Genomic DNA, 23,822 nt, shown 5'->3' on the forward strand with positions numbered 1-23,822 from the left:
TGTAGAAAAATAGACGACATGCTTCTCATAAAAATTTAATAAATAGATAAAAGAACTCTCTAAAAAATAAAATCTGCCTTTTGAGGTTTTCTTTTTCCAAGTATATTTTTGAAGAAATGAGATCATAATGATGCTCTCCAATTCATTGGTCTTTTCTTTTCTTTTCTCTAATAATAGCATAACCAGCCTGGTCAAAGAAATCTATCATAATCAATTGATTCTTCTTGATTTAATTAGTTCATACTAAAATTTGGTATCTCACTATTTTAGTAAAATTAGCTCATTTGCACCTCTGTCTTTGATTAATTTTGAACTAGCTAAATTTTCATAATACAAGCCGATTTATCTCACTGATCTCTCTTATTTTCATAACCAAAATTGCATTCAGGAACTGATCTCTCTTATTTTCATAACCAAGCAGAGAAGGATCATGCAACAACATCCGTGCGCGCGTAATAGCAAGGTCTTCTTTTTTGATTGGTCCAGCTTCCCTTCAGAGCTTCTCTTTCTCATCTGTCAAAAGCTTCAACATCTCACTGATTTCATCCATTTTCGTTCTGTATGTACGAGTTGGCGCTTGTCTGCTCCTCGCTCTGTTGCACATGCTCAGTTACCCTGGCTTATCAATCTCCGTAAACTTCATTTATATGACGCACGTGTTTACTCACTCTCGTCTTGCAAATTCTATGACGTTCAAATTCCTGAAAATGTTAAAAAGAAGGAGCTCATAGGACCAGGGCAAACCTATGTTCTCGCGCGTGACTGCGCAAATAATTCTGTGTCCCTTTTCAACCCAATCAGTGGTGAAGAGCACCCTCTTCCACCTCTACCGGCACGTTTTCGTACGTTACATCCTCTTTGCCTTGGACCAAACCCACACAAGGATGGCATTATATTGCTTGGTTCATATGGTAGTTTTTGGAGTAGTTTTATCACCTTTTGTCAAACAAATATTAATGGTGAGAAGTGGTCAATGCTTAAAGTTAAACGTGAACATCGATATTTAACAGGGACTCTTTCATGTGCATTCTACAACGGATTGTACTTTTTTAATCCAGAGAGGGGAGCACCGACATATATTATAAATGCAGAGAAAGGTCATGTGGTGTCCGTTATTGAACCACCACCTGGATTGCCATGGTGTGACTATATAGTCGAGTCATTTGGAGATATCCTGCGAGTTCAAGTGAACAATATTTCAGGTCTTTCCTTTCGTATTTATAGGCTAGACGACTATGGAGGTCGGAATGCTAGGTGGATTGAGATGAGAAGCATTGGTGACCGAATTTTGTTTTTGGGGGGATATTTTAAAATATGTTGGACTGGTTTCACCTTGAGAAGCTGTAATGTAAAAGGATTCAGAGGAAACTGTATCTACTTGCGAACACTTGGAATTTGCGCCAAAGACTTGCTTACTTTAGGCGTGTGCCGTTATGACCTCGAAAACAAGAGAACAGAGTTCTTGCCTTGCTCCAATCAGCGTGTTGATGTTTGGTTCGTGCCTAGCTAGTTAGCTAGTCTCCCTTAATCCACATAAATTAAGAATATTTCAAACTTCAACATCTACATTTAATTCTTGTCAATTTATCTTTTTCCTCATTTTTTCACTTGTTTTCTTTTACTTTAAGTATAATGAAAAGATTCGATCTTCTCATTTAATTCTTGTCAATTTATCTTTTTCCTCATTTTTTCACTTGTATTCTTTTAACTCTTATTCTCTCCATTTTCTTGTGTAATTAAACTAACAAGTAAACTAATGAAAATAATGATGATATTTTGGGTAATTAAACTAACAAGTAAAATCACCGATCTTTCTCCTCCATCCATCTCACATTGTTGCATTTTATAATCTCAAGTGACATTAGTCGTTGTAAACAGATCACGATTTCTTATTATTGTAAATGATTTTCAATGCTATTTGACTAATTTGTAAAACATATAATCGTTGAATTTTACAATTTGTCTGTTTGAGATGTATGCAGGTTTAACAGTTACGATCAGATATCAAAGCAAGTTAACGATTCATATTATGACAAGTTGGCGTAATAAATCGCATCCGAAAGTCAACAAAAGTCACCATGCATTTCATGACAAGTCAGAACGTGACGAGCTACACAAGTTAACGATTTATCATTTCCACGAAGAATAAACGGGAAAAAAAAAGAAATGCTAATTAATTATAAACTTGTTTCATGCGCGTGGCCAAAAAAAATAAATTGTTAGATATCTCCTTAAATAGCAAATTACCGAAAATCTTATTTTCTATACTATAATTGATCCAATATCTGTAATATCTCAAAAACACATGAAATGTTGTCCCTCTCCACCCGTATTTTCAGGAGGGAAACCTGACTTTCGAGCTATGAAAATCAAACACATATAGAAATTAATCACATAAAATTTTTTTGTAAAAAATGTAATTCAATTTTATAGTACCATGACATTTTACTCTAAATTATATAGAAAATTATATATAAATACGCCTCCACGTATTTTTAACGATCTACCTCTGGCCTCTCAGAGAATATTAGTAACTTCACTTAGTTCTCTATACACGTAAACAAATTAATATAAATATAGTTTTGGAGTGAGGCTATGGTACTATGCATAGTACAGATTGGCCTGCACTATGGACTCAAATTTTCAGTTTGCAAGTCCTAACGGTCGATCTGAACCGTTCAACATGGTCTCTATATGAACACATACTTGTAATCTAAATTTTACGTTTTTAGAATTTTTTTACTATTTTTTAGATAGAAGTAAATGTTCATATGGAGACCATGTTGGACGGTTCGGATAGACTATTAAAATTTTGAAAATAAAATTATTAATCTATAATACAAACCAATCCGTGCTATGCATAGTACTATAGCGGCATGGGTGAGAATCTGCTGTGATCCTACAGGATCACATGGTCCTGCGATTCCAATTTCAACCCTTCATTTATTACAGTGTGGGAATCTTAAAAGGAGATAGTTTTTGTGCACGAATCTCAAAAAATATAAACGGCTGAGATTAGAATCGCAGGAACCTGCGATCCTGTAGGATCGCAGCAGATTTATTTCCATAGCGGCATAGCATCACTCATAGTTTTGAGTCAATTTGCTCAATCTCAATTTATATGAAAGGGAGCGAAGAGAATTGACTGCCGCAGATAATTTGAAGGTTATTATACTTCAACTCAGTTAAATTTTTTTTTATTATAAAAGCTCAACTAATAGTGATGAAGTTATAACAATTATAACTATCATTTGGAACAGTAATTCATCTGTTTACATAAAAATCATCATTTTATCCTTCAATGTTGGGATAAGAGTATAACACTCAAGGGGCATTACAGTGAATTACTTGGGGGAATTGTGAGATTATAATTGGACCTTGAATTATGAAAATGTTAAGTTTATACAAACTATTATGATATGCAATATGCTGGTACATGTGGATAAATAGAAATAAGATGATTTTTAAAGGCACATGGAACTTTTCTATTCAGACCATTTATTCGTAAATAAGGGTGTAATTTCTGTCCAAAAGTTATTATTTTTATTTATGTTCAAAAGTATGGTAAAGTAAATCTGAGGTTGAGATCACCCGAGTCTAGCTGTTACTTGGCTGAATATTAAATTCAAAATTCAAATTACTGGGTATGATCAATGCTGAAAACTTAGGCACAAGCAAAATAGGCTAAACCATTATGTTGCAGATCTTGATCTGCAAAGAGCTGTTGGCTCTCCTTTAAATTCCACTATAAATAGTGGGTTTTGTCTCATGTCTCAATACACAGGAGAATACCCTTCCAAATCTTACACTTTGGAATCATTTTGAGAGGTTAGTCTAGTCCATTGTTAGTTGTGCTCAAACTTCAATTATCTTTCTAGCAACCTCAAATATACTTTACCTAACTTGAATCATTGTGAGATTAGAGTAAAACCAGTGATTGTCTGGACTTAGAGCCTACAAGCTCGCCTATACCGAAGCTTATGTGCTCACTTTCTTTCCTTTGAGCTGTTGTGCTCAATATGTCGTTTATGTGGACTACTTGAGTGTTGTCTCGTACCGGTCACAACTTATATTCATTTCTTCATTGGGTAATAGAAAGATTATTGATTTCGCCAACTTTAATTGTTGTTTAATTTACAAGTTATTGATTTCGCCAAGAACTTACAGTAGATAGATAACTTAAACACATGAATGACTTTCAAACTTATCTATCCGATCGATAGTTACAAATTGTAGAGGTTAAATTTTAAATAGACCTATTCACCCCCGCTCTAGGTGCCGTTAGGGACAATATTTCTAGCTACTAATAAAATACCAGACGGTGAAAGACAATTTTAGGTCATGTTTCCTTTCCGATTAAATCAAAACTCCATCATCCTTTTTGTTCGATGATAAGACAAAATTAGAGTTAACAATATTTATAACCCTAATTATCTACTTTACAATCGATTCACAAACGTATAAATCTATTGTATAGTATTGATCGGAGTGTCAATCCACAGGGATAGTTTATTAAAGATCTAACTAGTAATCAATTATAGGTTTAGTTGTTTGGTTAATTATTTGGTTGGTTGGATAAGTTGTATTAATAAGACAATTAGTATTAAAGTGCAGGTTATGTGTTGGAAGAAGTATTTTAGGATCAGGCTTTCTATTATTCGTACTCTTTTAATGTAGTTTTCTGGTACAGGTCAAGTGCATGCGGTTTGTCACCAATCGTGTGTGATTGCGGATACCCAATAAATACAACTCTAGTCAGATTGCATGTGATTTCATCAAAACCGTGTGCGATCACGATACCAGTATCAAATGCAAATTTGAGGGTTGTTGATCCTGAAACAGTACTACTCATTATCGTGTTATAGCACTCTAATCGAAAAGGACTAGTAAGGGGATGTGGCACATACTTTACCTTAATCAATTGCACATAGATCTATGACAATTCTCCATCCAAGACATGGTACAACAATAAAGGAGAGAGAGATGGAAGAAATACACCAGGAAAGTCTCTTTTTGGCCTCCAATACACCGTTTAATTTATACCCCTTATCAAATTTCTTTTTCTTCCTAACCATAACTCTAATGGAGTTTGTATATTTTAATTGGCTCTCTTAGTAAACCCTGAGATCTAATTTGTTCATAGTGTGTTAGTGGGGATTAGTGGAGCTTGGCTGCCAAGTTATAGCAGAATCGACTGTAACTGTTGCTGCGTTTGTCATTCTTCCCTGTTGAATTGCATCTTTTATGTGGTTGGCTGCTCCCGAGTGCATGAGGATGATTGTTCATCCGTATGGCTGAGACATGTTGTTCAGAATGCTTCATTTTATGTTTGTTTTAGTCCTAAAAACGCTGAAAATCTGCAATTCTACCAAATCAAGTGAAAATGACAAAAGTAATCTAAAATGACTAAAATTAAATATTTATAATTAAATATTTGATCATATTTTAAATAAAGTGATAAGAAAAAATACGATATATTTCAGCTCTATCATTCGATTAAATCAAAATAACATTTCCTCCTCAAAATATGTTAGAAAACACCTCCTAATAGAAAATATGCTAGATATCTGAAAATATAATAAGGTTAGTATAAAAAAAACAAATAACGAATAAGGGAATTTCGTTCCCACCCAATTAAACTTCCTGTCTGCCTCCAAATTAGGCCCGGTCCGAACCAACCCAGCTAACCCAATTGAACCCAATCTAACTCACCTCTCCCGGTCTCCTCTTGTAGCCACCACCAATGGCGTCAACTACCACCAAGTCACCACCCCGTGCCACCTTCAATGCGGCCGCATGGATCTTCTCTGCTGCCACATGCATCAAGCTCCTACTGATCCCAGCCTACCGGAGCACGGATTTCGAGGTGCACCGCCACTGGCTGGCCTTGACCTCCTCCCTCCCTATCCGCCAATGGTACCTCGACACCTCCTCTATTTGGACCCTCGACTACCCCCCTCTTTTCGCCCACTTCTCCTACCTCCTCTCCCTCCCTGCCTCCCTTTTTGACCCTGCCATCACCTCTCTCTCCTCTGATGGGATCCACACCCCAGGCACCGTTCTCTACCTCCGACTCACCGCCATCTTGTCTGATATATCCCTTTTTATCGCGACCTACCGCCTTCTCACTACCTCTCGCCGATCTCTGTTCACACTCGTGCTGATCCTCTGGTCCCCGTCTCTTTTCATAGTGGATCATGTGCATTTCCAGTACAACGGGTTCCTGCTTGGTATTTTTATGCTATCTCTAGGGTTTCTCGAAGAGGGGAAGGATCTGGCTGGCGGATTTGTGTTTGCCGTTTTGCTGTGTTCCAAGCATTTGTTTCTGGTTGCTGCACCATTTTATTTTGTATATCTGCTCAGGCATTATTGTAAAGGTGGATTCTTCAGAGGTTTTGGTCGGCTTTTGATCATGGGCATGGCCGTTGGTGCCGTTTTGGCAGCGTCCTTTGGTCCCTTTTTATATTATGGACAGGTAAGTCTTCAGCTTATGATATGTAGTTAATTTGTAGTTGGTTATAATTGAGGGGTGATTATACAATAGACCAATAACTTGCCCAATTTGATTACACGACTAACCGAACTAAGCAATTTGGCAAAAATATGGATACGGGTATCTTTCCATCATATTTCAGTGTGCCACTCTGCTGCCTTGTTAATTTTTAGTTATCCTGGATTCTTAGTTTTGTTTTATTTTGTGCGCATCTCTTTCAGATAAAACAAGTTTTCAGCCGGCTGTTCCCGTTTGGAAGAGGCCTATGCCATGCATATTGGGCTCCAAATATCTGGGTTTTCTATATACTTCTTGACAAGGGTCTGGCTTTTGCTTTTACTAAGCTTGGTTTTAATGTGGAGACACCAGCAGCTTCTTTTACTGGTGGTCTAGTCGGCGACTCGTCCCCTTTTTCTGTTCTTCCTCAGGTTTGTTTTTTATATAGTTGTGTTTTTTAAGTTAGAGTTAATTGCAAGACTGTAAAGAGCATTTGGCTATAAATAAGGACTATTTAGCACATTTCCACGCTGTAGCAGTCAAATCAGTACCAGCTGGTACGGCTAGTGAGTCTATTGAGGTCTAATTTTACTACCAGCTTAGCCTAATTTTGATAAACTGATTAAGATGATGTTTGATGGAAGTCAGTTTGGCTCAATCTCATATTACGTGTTAAAAAGTTCAAAAAATGTTGTGTTTTAGTCTGTTTAATTGAGCCTTAATTTGAAGCTTGAACTGATTACACCTTGAATGTTCAATTCCAGCAAAACTTGGCACTTCGGATTCTGACAATTTTACAATTAAATATTTATTTTACAGGTCACACCTATAGTAACATTTATACTGGTCCTACTTTCCATGTCGCCTTGTCTCATTAAGGTATTTAAGAACCCGCAACCAAGACATGTGGTACGATGGGTGGCCTATACATGCACATGCGGTTTCATGTTTGGGTGGCATGTGCATGAGAAGGCTTCATTGCATTTTACCGTTCCTCTGGCTGCTGTTGCAATGAATAGCTTGGATGATGCCAAACATTTCTTTTTACTATCTATAGGTATGATGTTGAAAACCGCCACTTTTCTTTTATTATAAAGCACCTATCTTTTATAAAGTCCTGTCCAAGAATTCTCAAAAATACCATTGACCTTAAACCTTAAGGTCATGTTTGGTTGTGGAGTAAGGGCTTACTCCACACTTAAGCTGCCAAACGAGAAATAAAAATAGGCATCAAACTGATTTTGCTCAGCTGGGAGTATTCTACCTCATCAGGTACCTGAGAGGATATGGATTCATATTTTGATGCATGATAATAGCACTAATCCGGAATAGTGCGGTCAAATCCTCACCTATTGGACGGAATTCACTGAAGTCCCCAATATTGGTTCATGTGATATATTGTCTTTTTTAAGAATCCACATGATTAATTCACATCCCTTGAGATATCTCAAAATTTGAGTTGATCTGTGGAAAATCCGGACTATTCAAATATTTATTGCACAAATCTCAAAGCAACAGTTAATACTGCCACGTGAATTCTGAATAGGCACCCAATTGGATATGACCCGGTTTTAGATAAACTGAAAGTTTCAGTTACCTCAGAGGATACAGACTCGCACATGATCTCATGGCTGATACATTATGATTTTTCCCCTCAAAATTAGGCCCATATCAGTTAACTGCTGCTGCATTTTATGAACCAATTCTTGTGGTTCTTCTTTAAATAACAATGTTAGTTGACTAATATTAGAGGTGGCTCTTTTTGTAACATTTACTGGGGAGATCTAATATTTACCGTAATTGCAAAACAATAATAAGAGCAATCTCATCCTTTCTATACTGATACATTTTGTTCCTTGTTTCTTTTGCAGTCTCTTGTTACTCACTATTCCCTTTGCTATATGAACCCCAAGAGTACCCCATTAGGCTGCTCCTGCTGCTCACCTATGCTTTCCTCATGTGGGTTGGTTTCTCATCCCATTTTGCCCCTGCTAAAAAGAATGGCCTAGTTGGTTGGATCAGTGGCCTGTACCTTGTAGGAATTGCTTCTGTGGAATTATATGGGCAGTTTTTTCATCCTTATTTATTTCAAAATAAGCTTCCATTTCTGCCCCTTATCCTGGTTTCCTTCATTTGTGCCATTGGCATGGTATACTCTTGGCTTTGGCAACTTATTTATATCATGAGACATACTTGATCTCGTGCTTCAATATATTTGTCTCAGTACCCATTCCTTTTGTGTAGAAAATTTTGTATTTTAGCTGTCAACTGTTAAATGAGTTCTGATCGACTTTAGTTGCTAACTTACGGAGGGTGTTAAATATAGCCCACAAATAGTTGTTTTGTCTTTGCGTAGGATTGTAGGGTGTTATCTTTTCTGTATATTATAAAGTATCTACATTTTTATAAATATGCAAAGCTGAAGTTGGTATCTTTAATGGTACGCATTTCTTGATAGAAAACATAGTATTATTTTTTGTATTATTAAAGTTCATTTTCTTTTAGCAGAGGTAAATTTGATTCATTACTGGGCCCCAAATGTCACTTTTCCATCACATGGATATGAAATTCTCATTTTGACATTAAAGAGTATTCATTTGCAACTTCCAAGCAGTGACTGATTTGTCACCAAATCTAAATATTAATAGTATAATTACAATTTAATATTTATCCTGAATGATTAGCTTCTAAAGCAAAAGATTATAAAGCAGAGATGCCTTGCTTGAGATGAAGGTATGCAAGTGCTAGTAATATGTAGTGCGCTTTTTTTTGTGATCTTTTTTTTTTTGTTTATTTCTATGGAATTCTGGTCCTGATTTTCTGCTCTCTCTTTTTTGGGCTGTTTTAGAAAAGTCATGGGCCTGTTTATAGTTTTCGGCATCTAAAGTGCAAACAATCTCAAACTTTTTATACAGGTAATATTCTGAGAACTTGTTCATAAGACAAATTTGGAGTAAAGTATTTAATCAATTATGACTTTTGACTTGTGAGTTGTGACAAGTCCTTTCCAAAGGATTGTTAAAGTGATTTGTTCCTTTTTTTTTTCTTTTTTTTTTTGTGTCACACTTGAGACAATCTCCGAGATGCTTCTCAAAAAAAAAAAATAATAATAATAATACAGACACTGCCAGTGCCAGAAAATATTTGACTATTTTTATCATTCTTTTTTTAATTATTGTACGCAGAAGTGAGGCTGATCATTGAATATTTTATATCCCTTTGAGTTTACTTAGCTTTAAGTCATGTTGTATTTGATTTTTATAGTCCAAAAATGTCAATTTCTGACAGCATGAATTGGTCAATATTAAAATCGCCACTAACCTATTATGCTTTTGGAATTACAATGGTAAATTCTCGGAAACTTCAATTCGGTATAAATATTGACAGCAAATTTATGCAACGCTAAACAATAGAGTAAAAAAAAAAAGTATGCTGCATGAAGTCAAAACAAGTCTGTCAATTTCTCTACCCTCGAATTTTAGCTGATTCTAGTCTAACAGATTCATCGTCTTTTAATCATTTTTTAATAGGAGATCAGTAAATGCCTAACAGTTTTTGCTATGTTTTTCATGGTTTGATTCAAATCGACATAATTTGTTTGCAATGAGTTGGAAATAACTCTGAAACAGAGGCTCTCCTAATCATCTGAAATCTCTCTCAATTACAACATAAAAGTAATTGAGCCACAAATGTCACATAAAAAGAACTATACACGATCTAATTAAATCAATTTTACATTATGAAGGAGGTACTACTTAAGAAAACAAAAGTGATAGAATTAGTGGAATTAAAAAGTTGGTTTCTTGCTCTCTAGTGATCCTTCTCTTTTTTCTCTTCTTCTGATGCAATTTATATCTTTTCTTTGATGTTATGATGGTTTTTATCCTAAAAATTTACAAGAAGAATTCCTTTCTCAGCTAGAATATAAAAGAGAGTAGAAAAAGCTACGGTAAACTGTTAGAAATCCAACTGCAGGATTTCTTGTAAATGTTTAAAGTTAGAAAACTTGACCCCCAATTTCATATAAATTTTTTTTGAAAGAAAAGCTATCATAAATGAAAGAGACAAACTCAGTAAACTTAGTCCTTTGAGGGGAACAATTTGCATTCCGCACCTCTAAATAAATGAAATTATCTAAAGAAGAAATGCTACATTATAAGAACAAATACTTGCAAGGTTTAGTGATGGGTCCCTAACCTATTGATTGCCTGAGATTATAATGCTTCATGAAAAGAATTCCTGATGCTTGCCATAAGTTATGTGGACCCTTTAAATTAAAAGTGAATAATCAAGGAAACAATGAACTAGTCATAACAGTATATAATAATTAAATTCAAGTTTATTAGGCACAAAAGTTTCTGCCATGAGACTAAAGACCATGATTATTTCTGGTCTCTGAGCTATAAAGCTAGCTCTCATTGAATTTACTTGCATGTGTAGCTTGTGCTTGTTTCCTATGCTATTAAAATTAATCGATTTATTTAGTTGATTCTCTAGTAGTGTCAATTGGTAATTAAGGGAAGGTATGAACTATGAACATCATTGATCTCAATGCTCCCCAGGCACTATACTGCATCATCTGAGTGCCACCAATTTTTTTTTTTTTTTTCCTTTTTTTGCCTCAGAAAATCTGCGAAATACTTCTCAAAATCAACTTAACAAAAAAGAAAAGTTAATTACCTCCAGTAAAGAGAGAACTGATAGATATTACAGACAAGAAGAAAGCTAGAGACAGAAATGTTACTCGCTGTTTATGAAGAAAATCTAACTAGTACTTTTACTTAATTACCGCAATGCGAAGTAACAAGAGAGGAGATTAGAAGCACAGTTTGAAAAAAAAAAGGAAAAACATTAAATTATCAGAGCCAGGTTTCGATCCTGGGACCTGTGGGTTATGGGCCCACCACGCTTCCGCTGCGCCACTCTGATTTTGTTATTCATACATTTCAACAAATTCTTGTCATCATTTCCTCGAGCGGTGAATTCTGGAAAGGACTAAAGGAAGCGATGTAAAACCCACGAATTAAATGCAAAGACCATGTAATAGTGTGGAAAGATGGTGATTTATGACTCTGAGACTCTGAGTAGTTACCAGGGGTTGGCAGTTATTGGTCTCTGTCTTTTTTATTTTTTTTTTAAATTTTGTATCTATAAAAATTATAAAATTCAGACATACAAAAATAGTGTCTTGTTTCTATAAAAAAAAAAATTATGGATCATGAACAGTGATTCTGATCCACAAAGGAGTTAATTTTATGTGGTACAACACTCTCTGTATTTTTATAGATACATAGATTTGATAACACAAAAAATTAATCAGTTAATGAATGGATCGTGAACAGTGATTCCAATCTATAAAGGGATTGATTTTCTGCTGCACAAAACTTTGTTTACCCATAGAAAATCAATGGTTACAGAGGGCTTTGTCTGCATAAAATCCATCCCTTTATGGATCGGAATCACTGTTCATGGTCCATAACTTTTTTTGTCTCACTATGCAGTTTAAAATAAAAAATCAATAGGTCGGACTCAATGAATCCGATCTTATTATATTTTATAGAAACGAGACATTTTTTATTTTTGCACGTCCGAATTTTATAATTTTTATGGATAAAAAATTTCATTTTTTTTTGCTTCTTTAATATATTATTATGATAGTTGAAAATATTATTTGTCACGCAGTAAACATATTTTTTTCAGAACATCAGTTCAAACTATTAATTTTGATCTACCCCACAAGTCACGTATTTATATTTTTGTCTCGAAGTTTTCAAAACCTTTTTCTACATAATTAAATGGAGAACTGTAAATAAAATAATTAACAAAAAAAATTTCATCACTGAATAATAGTTCATTTTTGAAGCTCTTATCTTATAAGAAATGGAGCAAAAGAAAATTAATAATTTAAAACATAAGTGGTAGATTTGTTGAAAAAATTTCTAATACTTCCTTAAAACTATTTAGTTTATGTTTTTTTTTCGAATTTGAAGGCGTATATATTAGTATATATATTATTTCATATCTTTTTTATCTATAATAATTATTATTTTTGTCTATAATAATTATTATTTTTGTGATCATGATAAATGTAAGTTAGACAAAATAATAATTATTATTATAATTAAGGATATGTAATTTTCTCTATTATATTTTATAATTTCTATATGCGTTAAGGAAATTGTTTTTTTTTATAAACTAAAATTATACTATACTAAATTTTAAGACTCAATTTTATTTTTTTAATTTTGAACGTGTATATCATTCTACTCAAACTCATACTGCCCGAATCCAAATCATCATATTCTTTTTTTTTTATTATTTCTTTTCCTTTTCTGGGGGACCAACTTAAAAGCAGTCAACAAGACTCGGCATGCGTTAACATTTCTCCTAGTAACTACTAAAGCCAATTTTGATTGTTTTTTTTTAATACTGTTTTGCTAGAGGTACACGGAAAGTACAAATGTATTACCATTTACTGTTCTGATTTTGGGCTATGCTGACGAGTTTGAGTTTGAAGCAATTTCGAACTAAACTGAATCCAAATTGAAGCAGGGATTCGAATTAAAAAGAAGAGATTGAGTTTGATTCGGTACGATTTGAATCAGTTTTGAACTAAACTAGTTCGAAATTAAAGAAGTATTTAGAACTAAAAGAAGAATTTTGAACTGAGTTAGACTCAGTTCGAGTTCGAGTTCGATTCGAACTAATTTTGAACCAAACTAGATTTGATTCGTTTCATAACCGAACTAATTTTTCGAATCGAACTCAATTAAATTAAGAGCTACGAGCTTTTTGTGCAGCTTGTGTGCATTCCTAAATAATTTACCGTAAGAATATCAACTTTTTATTTCTATTATGTATTCGTAATTAATTTTTCCATGCTCACTAAAGCGGGCAGATTAAATTAACACAGAACATTTTTTTTTACTAAATTCAGTTTAACTTGTGTGTCAAAAGTATGACATAAATTATTTTCTCGTTAGAATATATATAGAGCTTAATGGAATATTTATTTGCGACTGATCATAAGCATGACCAAATCATAACTAGGGGTGGCAACGAATCAAACCGAATTGAATTTAACCTAAGTTTGAGTTTGGTTTGAATAAGATTCAAACCAAACCTAGTTTGAATAAGATTCAAACCGAACCTGGTTTGATTTGTTTTGAATCGAACCCATTTCAAGTCGAATTCATTGCGAACTACACATTTTTCAAATCGAACCCGAATCGAATCACGAACTAAATTATTTTTTAGCAGCTCTAGTTATACCGGTAGTTTATACATTAATTTTTTCTTGCAAGACAAAATTCACATGGTTTTCTTTTACCAGTATGAAATGAGTGTTTTTAAGTTGAAAAATTATTCATGAAAAAAAAAATCACAACAAATAATCGTAAAAAAAGGATTAAGCATAAGAACTGAAATATGCAGTAAAACAAGTAATCGTACCTCGAGTGCTCACTCGATCAAACCTTCGATCGGACTATCTAATGAAGTGAGAATCCGAAAGGTAGAGAAGGCGGAGGAGAGACAATCGAAGAGAGAGGAGAGACAGTCATCTAGGCCGGAGAGAGGGGTGACAGCCGTAGAGACAGCCAGTCGCCCAGAGCATCGGCTAGGTTTTAGAGCGAGAGGGAGAGTGAGTTAGGAAGAGGCGGAGAGAGAACTAGGTTATTGAGATTTGAGAGCGAGGGAGCGTCGGCTAATTTAAATTATGACTCTCTATCTTGGATTTTAATTTCATCAGGTAAATGAACGGCCGATATTATTATGAGATTCGAACCATAAAAATTCGCGAACTCATTTCAATCGAACTAGGCTAGGTTTGAGTTTGGTTTGAATTAATTTCGAACCGAACTTGGTTTGGCTCGTTTCAATTCAAACCCATTTCAAATCGAATTAAAATCAAATCAAACCCAAATCGAATCACAAACTACGAATTTTTTTGCTAGCCCTAATCATAGCATCCTGCTTTCTTTCAATCCAATACATTCCTTTTATTATATTCTTTTGATGCGCTGTATATTTTTACATAGTGGTTGTCATTATTTAGTCATGATTCATAATTCTTCAAATTAGGTTAAACATGATAACAATTTTGTAAACACCAACCCCCCCCCCCCCCCCCCGAAAATTTTATTAATACGACTGTATAAAAAAAAAAAAACTCACAAATTATGAGAAATTTAAAAAATACTAGGGCCTTCTATTCAATATGCGGTTTCATTCTTCAAGGGGGGAGGGAGGCGCAAATTGAATTGGAGGCCCCCAAAAACCTAAATATCAGTATATTACAATGCATTTTTTGAATTTTTTGAGGTCTCCAATTCAATCTGCGCCCCACAATAATGAGGCCGCAGATTAAACTAAAAACATTGGTATTTTTCGAATTCTCTCATTTTAGTGATGTTTTGATTGATTGATTGATTTATTTTGAAATGGTATTAATTAAAATTTCACCCGCCCCCCCCCCCCCCCCCCCCTCCACCCACCCACACACCAAAAAAAAACAATGATGTCACTGAAATTAGGTCACTAAGCACCATAACTAATCCTTGAAGTCAACACTAGTATCAGTCAACTTAAAAACAATTAATATTGATTGCTGATATTTATTTAGCGCAAAATCTTTAACCTATCATTAAAATTGCATTTTGACTTGCATGGCCTTTATTCAATACGGATTTGTCCATTAGATAAATCGTTACCAAAATAATTAATGAAATATAATTATTTATCTGTTCAAATGACAATTTATTAGCAGTCCAGTCAAAATGTGACATCCACTTAATTAAGAAAAAGACATGCAATATGCTCAAGATAAGTATCATATCCCCCATTTATCTAAACTTATGTTTATCTTTTTATAATTGTAATAAGTTAGCAACTATCTATAAATCTACCAGATTAGGTAAAAAAATAAAATTGCATCTATTACTGTGGACCAGGACCACAGATAAAAAAGTATTATTTTTTTGATCCTCTATGGACTTCAAAAACAATAATATGTGTGGCGAGTTAATGTCCTCAGGGACAAAACTAAAAAATTACTATAATGAGGACTAAATTTTATAGAAAAAAAAATAATATTATATATAACAATAAATATTTGTTAATTTAATTAAACAAATCCGTTATTGGTCGAAATTAGTAGAAATTACACGAAAAAATTAAAATTACTATAATGAGGACTAAATTTTATAGAAAAAATAATATTATATATAACAAGAAATATTTGTTAATTTAATTAAACAAATGCTTTATTGGTCGAAATTAGCAGAAATTACACGTAAAATTTACAGACTATTAAAATGAATTTTCTAATGTATTAATATCTACTTTATATTATCATTGCAGCGGTACAACTCGCTACATAAAATGTTGAGAAGTTATCATTTGGGCTTCTTCAATTTTATATAAAATAGCTCTGAATCATTGAAGAAACAATAGAATTGTGAAATTGGGGAAGCATGCTTCTTTCCATCCTGTGGTTCTGTTTCACTTGTTCCACTGTTCAAAGTACATGACAAGCAATGATTTTGTATCAAGCTTTCATGTGAAATACCTTGCTCAAATCATCATGGTAGCATGCATGGGACATTTGCTTGAATTCCATACAGGATAAATTTTAAATTTAATGATGGAGCATCATTTTTTAGACTATTTCATCTTGGCTTGGGAGGAATTCTAGGATAAATATAATAACAATGCTGATTTGATTTTATAAGGCATCAGTGATAGAGAATCAAAATTTATTGCTAAAATTTATTGCTTCCGTGTTCACTCACATAGAAGATAAAATAAAAGAATATTTATTAATTGATAGTTGATTATCTTTAACCAAGGTTTATCCTAAAGTTTATATAATTTCAATTTTTAAGTTTGAAAACGACCTCAATTCTCATATTCCCAACTTTATTAGGAACAAAAGTTAAAGAGGACCAATTTGTGATTTATAAAGATTGGAAGGACATAAGTAAAGGGTAGAAAATGATAAAAGAAAAGAAAAGGAGAATATATATAATTTGTCAATCCAAAGCCACCTTCCCACTATCACTATTAACATATTATGAAAATAGAGAGACAAAAAGGCTGCCTCCAACCGGATGCTAATTATGGGGTCTCAATTTGGGACATACCATGGGTACAAGCCAAGCAAGGCACATTCTTTATACTACTAATTAGGCGCCGTTAATTTCTCATTTTTATTTTTATGACCTTTCTGTCTGATGAATTCATATAATTACCTAAGGTATCTCACTTTTATGTTTGGATCTGGTTCGTTCATTATATATTAGCACGAATCTTAATAGGATCTTGTGCATTATAGATTTGGATTGGATTGATACGGATTCTAATCGGACAGTTTAACTCAAACGGTGATCAGAGGCGGACCACATGTATAGAGCGGGGATTTTAATTTTTTTATAGAAATATATAGGTTCGGACTGAGTTTGTCCTCTTTTTGAATTTTTTGTTTCTCTATGGATTCCTGATTTGTAATTTGTATTAAATTTTGAATTAAAATTATAATAAATTCTTTGAATTCTGATTGATAATTAGGATTAGAAGTTAGAGCATTTTACATGTCGGAGCATTATCTTTTATCGAGAATCCGATTAGCTAACGAATTTGAATTGGATTAGCTATTTTTTTGCTCTCTCCCCTACCTCACGACGAAAATTTTGAATCTGCCTCTAACAGTGAGGTAATGCAGAGAATTTAGACTCTCAGTCTACCACTGCATTTCCCCGTACAACTATTTGTGGGTTATTTTTGTGTAACAATTATGCTGCGTATGTAATGTTAATGTAAATATATGATAAATTAATTTAGTTTAAATATACAGATAATGGCATCATAAATTTTATTGTTGAATTGATCACTCAAAAAAAAAAAAAAAAAAAATCAAACGTTCTGCCAAAAAAGAAAAAGAAAAGAACAATGCAAACTCTGTTTTGGATTTTATTTAATTCTCTCTTGAGATTACGAGTATTGTAAAATGTAAATGTTACAAGAAAGTGCCTTGCCTACTGCTCTAAAGAAGTACTCGAGATATTACCAGTTCACTACTCTCAGTCTTTCTTGAATCTTGAGTTATCAAATAAAAGGTTCCTGCATAAAGTTCTATCATTACCAGTTCACTATCTTAATGTTATTTATTTTTTATTTTTTTATCTCTCTGATTTATTAAAATGTATTTAACATGTTTTATTTTAAATGAAATTATGTACCAACCAAGTGACCGCATTTAGTTCCAGATCATTCGGGATCATGATGTGTAACTCTCTACTTGCATATATTATTTTCCTTGGAAACCAGGGGTAAAATCGTCACATATGAGATTCATTCCACTAAGAGACGACATTACTGATCTCAACCGTTGGATCAGTCGATCAGACATGCTTCAAGTTCAAGCGCAACTGTTCTGGAATTTACGGATTGGAGATTTGCAGTTAAAAGTTACAACTGGAGAGCTTGGGAATGCTTGGTTTTGTTTGCTGAGCCTGAGCCCTGAGATGCTGATACTGTTTGTAGACAGAATACAAACAAAATTATAGATCTCACAAAAATCCAGAACCGGTCGCTTCCCCACCTACGACAGATAAAACAGGTTTAAGAGAGATATATAGTTGGTTTCTTTTTTAGCTGTTTCTGGTTGATTTATCTGAATTGCTTAGAAATGAGTAGGAATTAATAGGTTAGAAATAGGATTAAAATATATTTTGGAAGAAGTAGGTGGGGTGGAGAATTGAAAACTTTATATTTTAGTTGAAACTTTGTTAGAAATTGGTAGAACTGTGAATGGAATTTATAGGTCAATTTCCTTTTATGTACATATAGTTTTTTTTTTCAAAAATGTGTCTATGACTCCAAAGATGGATAGTCTTGACAAACATGGACAGAGTTATGATTTATAGTAGGATAGAACAATATTTTTTGAATGAGACACAATTTATAATTATTTTGGATATTATGTATATTTTTATAATATTTTTTTTCCAAAAATTATAGTAATAGAAGCATTTTTTTTAAATAAAAAAGGACGCATAATTTTATAATTGTTTGAATCTTAGATATACTTTTATATTTATTTTGAAAAATATATATAAAAAATAGAAGCATGTTTTTTGAAAACATTTTGATAATTCCGTATTGCAAGAATTATCTTTTAAAGGATCTGAGTCTTTCAACGTGATATCCATATTAAATTATACTTGGAGATCCAATTTTATTTTATTTTGATTTTTTTTAGTATTTGCTTATAATTTTTTTAAAAACAATGATTTTTAAAATTCTAAAAAAATAGTAAAAATTTGGTCTATATGCACATTCTAATATGGAGATCATGTTGAAAGGTTCAGATCAACTATTGAACTTTAAAAATAAAGAGAATCAATTTATTTACTAATTTTTTTTAAATATACCATTAAAAAAAGTTAAATCAAATAACCATAATTTGGTCATAATTTCATATTTAACATGGTTGTAATGTGAAAATGCGGATACAAATTTAGTGTTCGCACCTTCACGTTGCGAACTACAATTTTTTTCCTACTCACAACCGTTGTTTCTCATATTTTGTGGGCTCCCAGATTCTTTTAGCTAATCAAAACATGTTGAAAATAAGATTTTGATTAAAGTTGTTGTCCGCAACGTGAAATTGTTAGCACTCAATTTTCTGTCCGTAAGTTCACATTGCGTCTGTGCCAAAAATAAATTTCTCAGATTTCATAATTATTTGATCTTTTTTTTAATAGTAAAACTAAATTTTTCGGATTTGTTTACTCCCAAACCACTGTAGCCCAACTCATACTATATTTTCAATTCAATTTACTTATTAAATTATTTATATTTCCTTTCGATTCCGATTTTTAAAGTATTTTGGGATGATCTTTGACTATATTCGAGCAGCAATAATCAGGTAGGATATATTTTCGCAAAACTATTTTATTTGCGCAGAAATCTCAAGCCACATGCAATAATATCTCCAAGCACCAACGGTAACAATTTTAAATATAATTGTCTAAGAAAAGAATAATAATAAGTACTACATGTAGCACTAAATAAAACATAAACCACATTCTTGTCATCTATAGTCAAATGATATTTTAATCAACGGATAAAATTATTCAAATAAAAGCACTAAGTTCATGTTATAATTGGAGCATCAATTAACCCTCCAATCCAATATTGTCAGCACCACCATCTCTCCACGTTTGTGTAGCTTTGGAGCATGTGCTCTGAGAATTGTAGTACAACCACAAGCGAGGTGGTCCATTTGTTTTTTCCATGTTGAGGTTGACTTAATACGAGACAATAATAAAACATTTTAAGATGAGATATAATTGTACAGTTACTTAAATATTAGTAATTATTGCTAACCTCCATCATTGTTATTCGTATAATTTATAATTATTGCTGTTACTTATTGACTTCATAGGTTTCTGAAGATGTACACTAGATTAAAATTGTTCTTTTTATTGAAGACCCTTGATTTACTCTTCTTATTATTTAAGAAAAGTATCAAATGTAAATAATTAAGATATGCAGTTATTAATTCTTGATATATCGAGATAGCAAGATATCCGGATTCAATTTTAAGCTGATATACCTCCAAACTTTTCCTTTTGCATAACATATATAATAACATATTCAGCATTTTCTTACCATTTTCAAACCAGCAGGGGAGGTGTAATATATATATATATATATATATATATATATATATCCTTATTCCTTGAGAAACGATAGTAATTTCTCCAAATAATGGTAACTGCTCCCTATATGATATAGAGTTGTAATTGCTCCGTTATCTTCAAATTATTCCCAATTTTGTACTAATGCAATTCAATTATAGCAAACTTTTGCTAGGTATAAAAAAGAAAGAAATTAAGAAAGGATGATCTAATTTATTTCTCAATTATTTTGTAATTTTATAGTTTATAACAAATGAGAATGCTATGTAAACTTAATTTTTTTGTATAATTCATATAATATGTGAAACTAAATTTTTTTTTCCTAAAACAGCTATTAATTAACCTACAAAAAAAATACCATTAGTTTCCGAGAAAACAAAATAGTGCCATTGACCCCAATCTTTATATAAATTTTTGTTTTGGTATATTTGTTTACATGCTAAAAAAAATATGATTTGTATGAGTTTTAAAGTTGTATACACAACTATTAATGCGCATCGGACAACTCTGATATGACATCAGACAGCCCCGAAATACCCTTGTAACCCTGAAAAATGATATTTTGTAACAGTGTAGGACTGTAGGGTCAGATGTGCAAAATATATATAACAAAGATAATAAAACAAGAGGCATAAATGCAAGAGAAAGACCATGACCCATGGGTGACCTGACCACCTATATTGTTGACCATATTACTAGTAGACTAGTAAATAGCAGTACATTTTCTCTCTTTCTCAAGCTATACTCGACCTACCAACCATTTATCAAAATTTAACGAGAATAAAACCAACCGTTCCCCCCCCCGCTTCGCCTCAATTCCTTCTCTCTTTCCCCAAATCCCCATGTACACACTCTTCAACCCACTGTCTGAACGTGACTGTTTTATTTATATAATCAACTTTTTAAAGGGTCAATGTACAAAATGTACCAATATATCCACGGGATAAAATAGAGACAGAAAGAGAGAGAGAGAGATCCTCTCCTGAACTCTCGCTCTCAGTGCAAATCCCTCTCAAATCCAAAACCCAAAACCAAAACCAAAACATATTTCATTTCCTAGTTATCAACAAACTACTCAACACCTCTCTTCTCTCATGTCATCCTTCACCCCTCCTCTCTGGCCACCTCCGCCACCACCTGCATCCTTGACCCCACTTGTCAGCCAGCAACCTGCTCAACCACTAGCTGCTTCTGTCCAACCACCATCCTCTCTTTCCCTCTCCCCCAGTCTCCTCATAATCGCCGGCATCATCTTCTTCGTCTTCTTCGCCTCTATCTCCATTCACCTCTTGCTTCGACTCCTCTCCAAACGATCACCCTCCCGTGTCGTCTCTTCCTACTCCTTCTCCTCTGCTTCCACTCGAGACCTCCAGTTCCCTTCCTTACCAGAAGCGGAGGCCCCAACACCCACCTCTGATCACACCAAAACAGATGCATTGATAGAAGCACTTCCTATATTCACCCTTGCGTCATCTTTGGCATCCCTCCCCAAATCTTCCCCAGATTGTGCTGTTTGTCTCTCTCCCTTCGATCCAAAGGCCGAGCTCCGTCTCTTACCGGCTTGTCGACATGCATTCCACGCGGAGTGTATTGACACGTGGCTAAGATCTACAGCATCATGTCCTCTTTGTCGTGCATCTGTGCGGCTTCCCTTCCCTCCCCTTCCAGCCAACTCTGGTAATAACCATTCCCACAGTTTCCGTGTTGAGATCGGAAGTGTGAGCAGGAGAAGAAATGAAGAAAACCCTAATACGACCAGTGGGAGATCTTACTCTCTAGGCTCTTTTGATTATCTCGTAGAAGACGACATTGAGGCAGTGGTTTCGAGGATTTCTCGAATGAAGGAAGAGAAAGAGGCAGAGACGACTCTGGGTGCACCACCACCGCCGGGAGAACATGTGGCGGAGCTTGCCGGAGAAGGGAGGGGATGGTTGAGAGATTATGTGGATCGTATTGCATCTTCAGCTTCATCTTCATTTAATTCACTTAGGTTTTCTGGTCGGTGCAGTGCGAGGTGGAGCCACAGGCCGGAGAATGGAGTCACCGCCGGGGACTCTCGGCGATGGGATGTGGAGGCGGCGGCGACGGTGGCACAACCTCCTTTGACCGGAGACGAGGCAACATTTTATGATATATACAGATGGATGGTGGGGATATAAGCGTAAATAATTGTGAATTTTGGGGTAGATTTGTCAATTTGAGGATTCTTTTATCAGGTCCAGGTGACGGTTCCGAAGCTTCTTTGGGATAAATCCGACCAAAAGAATGCACCACAGAGAGAGGTGAAGTTACGTAAACACCCTTCGTGTTGTGGTTCCTTTTTTCTTTTCTTTTTTTTTCTCTTTTTGATATTATCAGTGCCGGAGTAAGAATAATTTGGCCGGATTAGCATCTTTTGTCTGTGCAGCTTTTAGTTAGAAAAAATGGATTCTGGTTTAGAGGTTATAATTAGGCGTGTAGGTATCGGGTTTGGTGGGGTCCAAACCCGATAAGAAAAGGTTCTGAAAATTCAATCCAAAAGGAGAGGAGGGAGAATTTGGAAGTTAAGAGTAGAACTAGGGTGCTCTTAAGCTTTCCAAAGTTTTGGTGAGCTTAACTCTAAAACTTATCAAATCGATTTTAAATGATGAATCCGAACCGTTGAAACCCGCCTATCTTACGTGTGATGCATCTACATGTGAAATTTTTAAATATTAGAATTAATTTAGTATAAAGTCAAGTGGTCAAAATTAGAAGGTTAATAAATTAATTTTAGTACATTCAGTTTTTGAACGTTTTTGACCGCTTGACTTTATACTAAATTAATTCAAATACTTAAAAATTTCACATGTAGATGCATCACACGTAAGATAGGCAACTTTCAACGGTTCGGATTCGTCATTTGAAATCGATTTAATGAGTTTTAGAGTTCTCATCAAAATTTTGGTGAGCTTAAGAGCACCCTAGTTTTACTCGGAAGTTAAAAATGAAAACTACAGTTTTTAACTTTTATTTGAAGTTCTGTGCTGAGGTTTTTTATATTTTATTAATTGAGGTCAGTAAAAAAAAAAAATTTAATGCTCCAATACTGGGATTTTAGTATGATTGTGATCTTATGTGGCAAGAGATTATACTTGAACAATAATGTTTTGTACTGATTCACAGCAACAATTCTCCTCTTTTAGATTTTTTTTTTTTTCCAAGATCAAGTTTTCTAACTTAAATATTTACCAGAAACTTTTTAACTGAATTTTTAACCTATAATCTTCGGCACAATTTTTTTTTGTTACTAAATTAAAAGTTAATTTGTTTTTCATCTTATTAAATCTTTGGGTGATTTTATCCCTATTAGTTTGTTCCACCAATAAATTTTCTCTATTTTCTGAAGCTGAAGTTTCAAATTTCTAATTAAATATTTGGATGGTTTTATCCCTTTATGTTCAAATTCATTAATTAAAAAGAGCAAGCTAGAATAAATATGAAAGTTATGAAGCTGTTTTTATCATTTTGCCTTTTGTATTAATTATGCGCATCTTTCTTTCTACAGTTAAATAATCATTACATTTTTCTTTATGTTGATTTTAATTGAGAACATTTTCTTAAATAATGTCTCTATTTAGTTATGAGAATGTCTGAATTGCAAAGATATA

At 33.7% G+C, this 23,822-nt stretch overlaps 3 protein-coding genes across 3 annotated transcripts; all 3 read left to right on the forward strand.

The window, feature by feature from the left end:
* The first annotated feature begins 430 nt into the window (after positions 1-430).
* On the forward strand, positions 431-1,510 carry LOC144558006 (F-box/kelch-repeat protein At1g64840-like). The gene has a single exon (XM_078306698.1). It carries the CDS (start codon positions 431-433, stop codon positions 1,508-1,510), a length of 1,080 nt encoding a protein of 359 aa, XP_078162824.1.
* Positions 1,511-5,671: 4,161 nt separating this feature from the next.
* Positions 5,672-8,933, forward strand: LOC144558703 (ALG6, ALG8 glycosyltransferase family). Its single transcript, XM_078307546.1, has 4 exons — positions 5,672-6,475; positions 6,715-6,921; positions 7,310-7,547; positions 8,362-8,933. The coding sequence occupies exons 1-4, from the start codon at positions 5,744-5,746 to the stop codon at positions 8,685-8,687; spliced, it is 1,503 nt and encodes a 500-aa protein (XP_078163672.1). The 5' UTR covers positions 5,672-5,743; the 3' UTR covers positions 8,688-8,933.
* A 12,293-nt stretch (positions 8,934-21,226) lies between these two features.
* Positions 21,227-23,587, forward strand: LOC144558263 (E3 ubiquitin-protein ligase ATL4-like). The gene has a single exon (XM_078307068.1). It carries the CDS (start codon positions 21,288-21,290, stop codon positions 22,350-22,352), a length of 1,065 nt encoding a protein of 354 aa, XP_078163194.1. The 5' UTR covers positions 21,227-21,287; the 3' UTR covers positions 22,353-23,587.
* Positions 23,588-23,822: the final 235 nt, after the last annotated feature.

The sequence above is a fragment of the Carex rostrata genome, chromosome 8 (assembly GCF_964058835.1).
Source record: "Carex rostrata chromosome 8, lpCarRost1.2, whole genome shotgun sequence".
NCBI lineage: Eukaryota > Viridiplantae > Streptophyta > Magnoliopsida > Poales > Cyperaceae > Carex > Carex rostrata.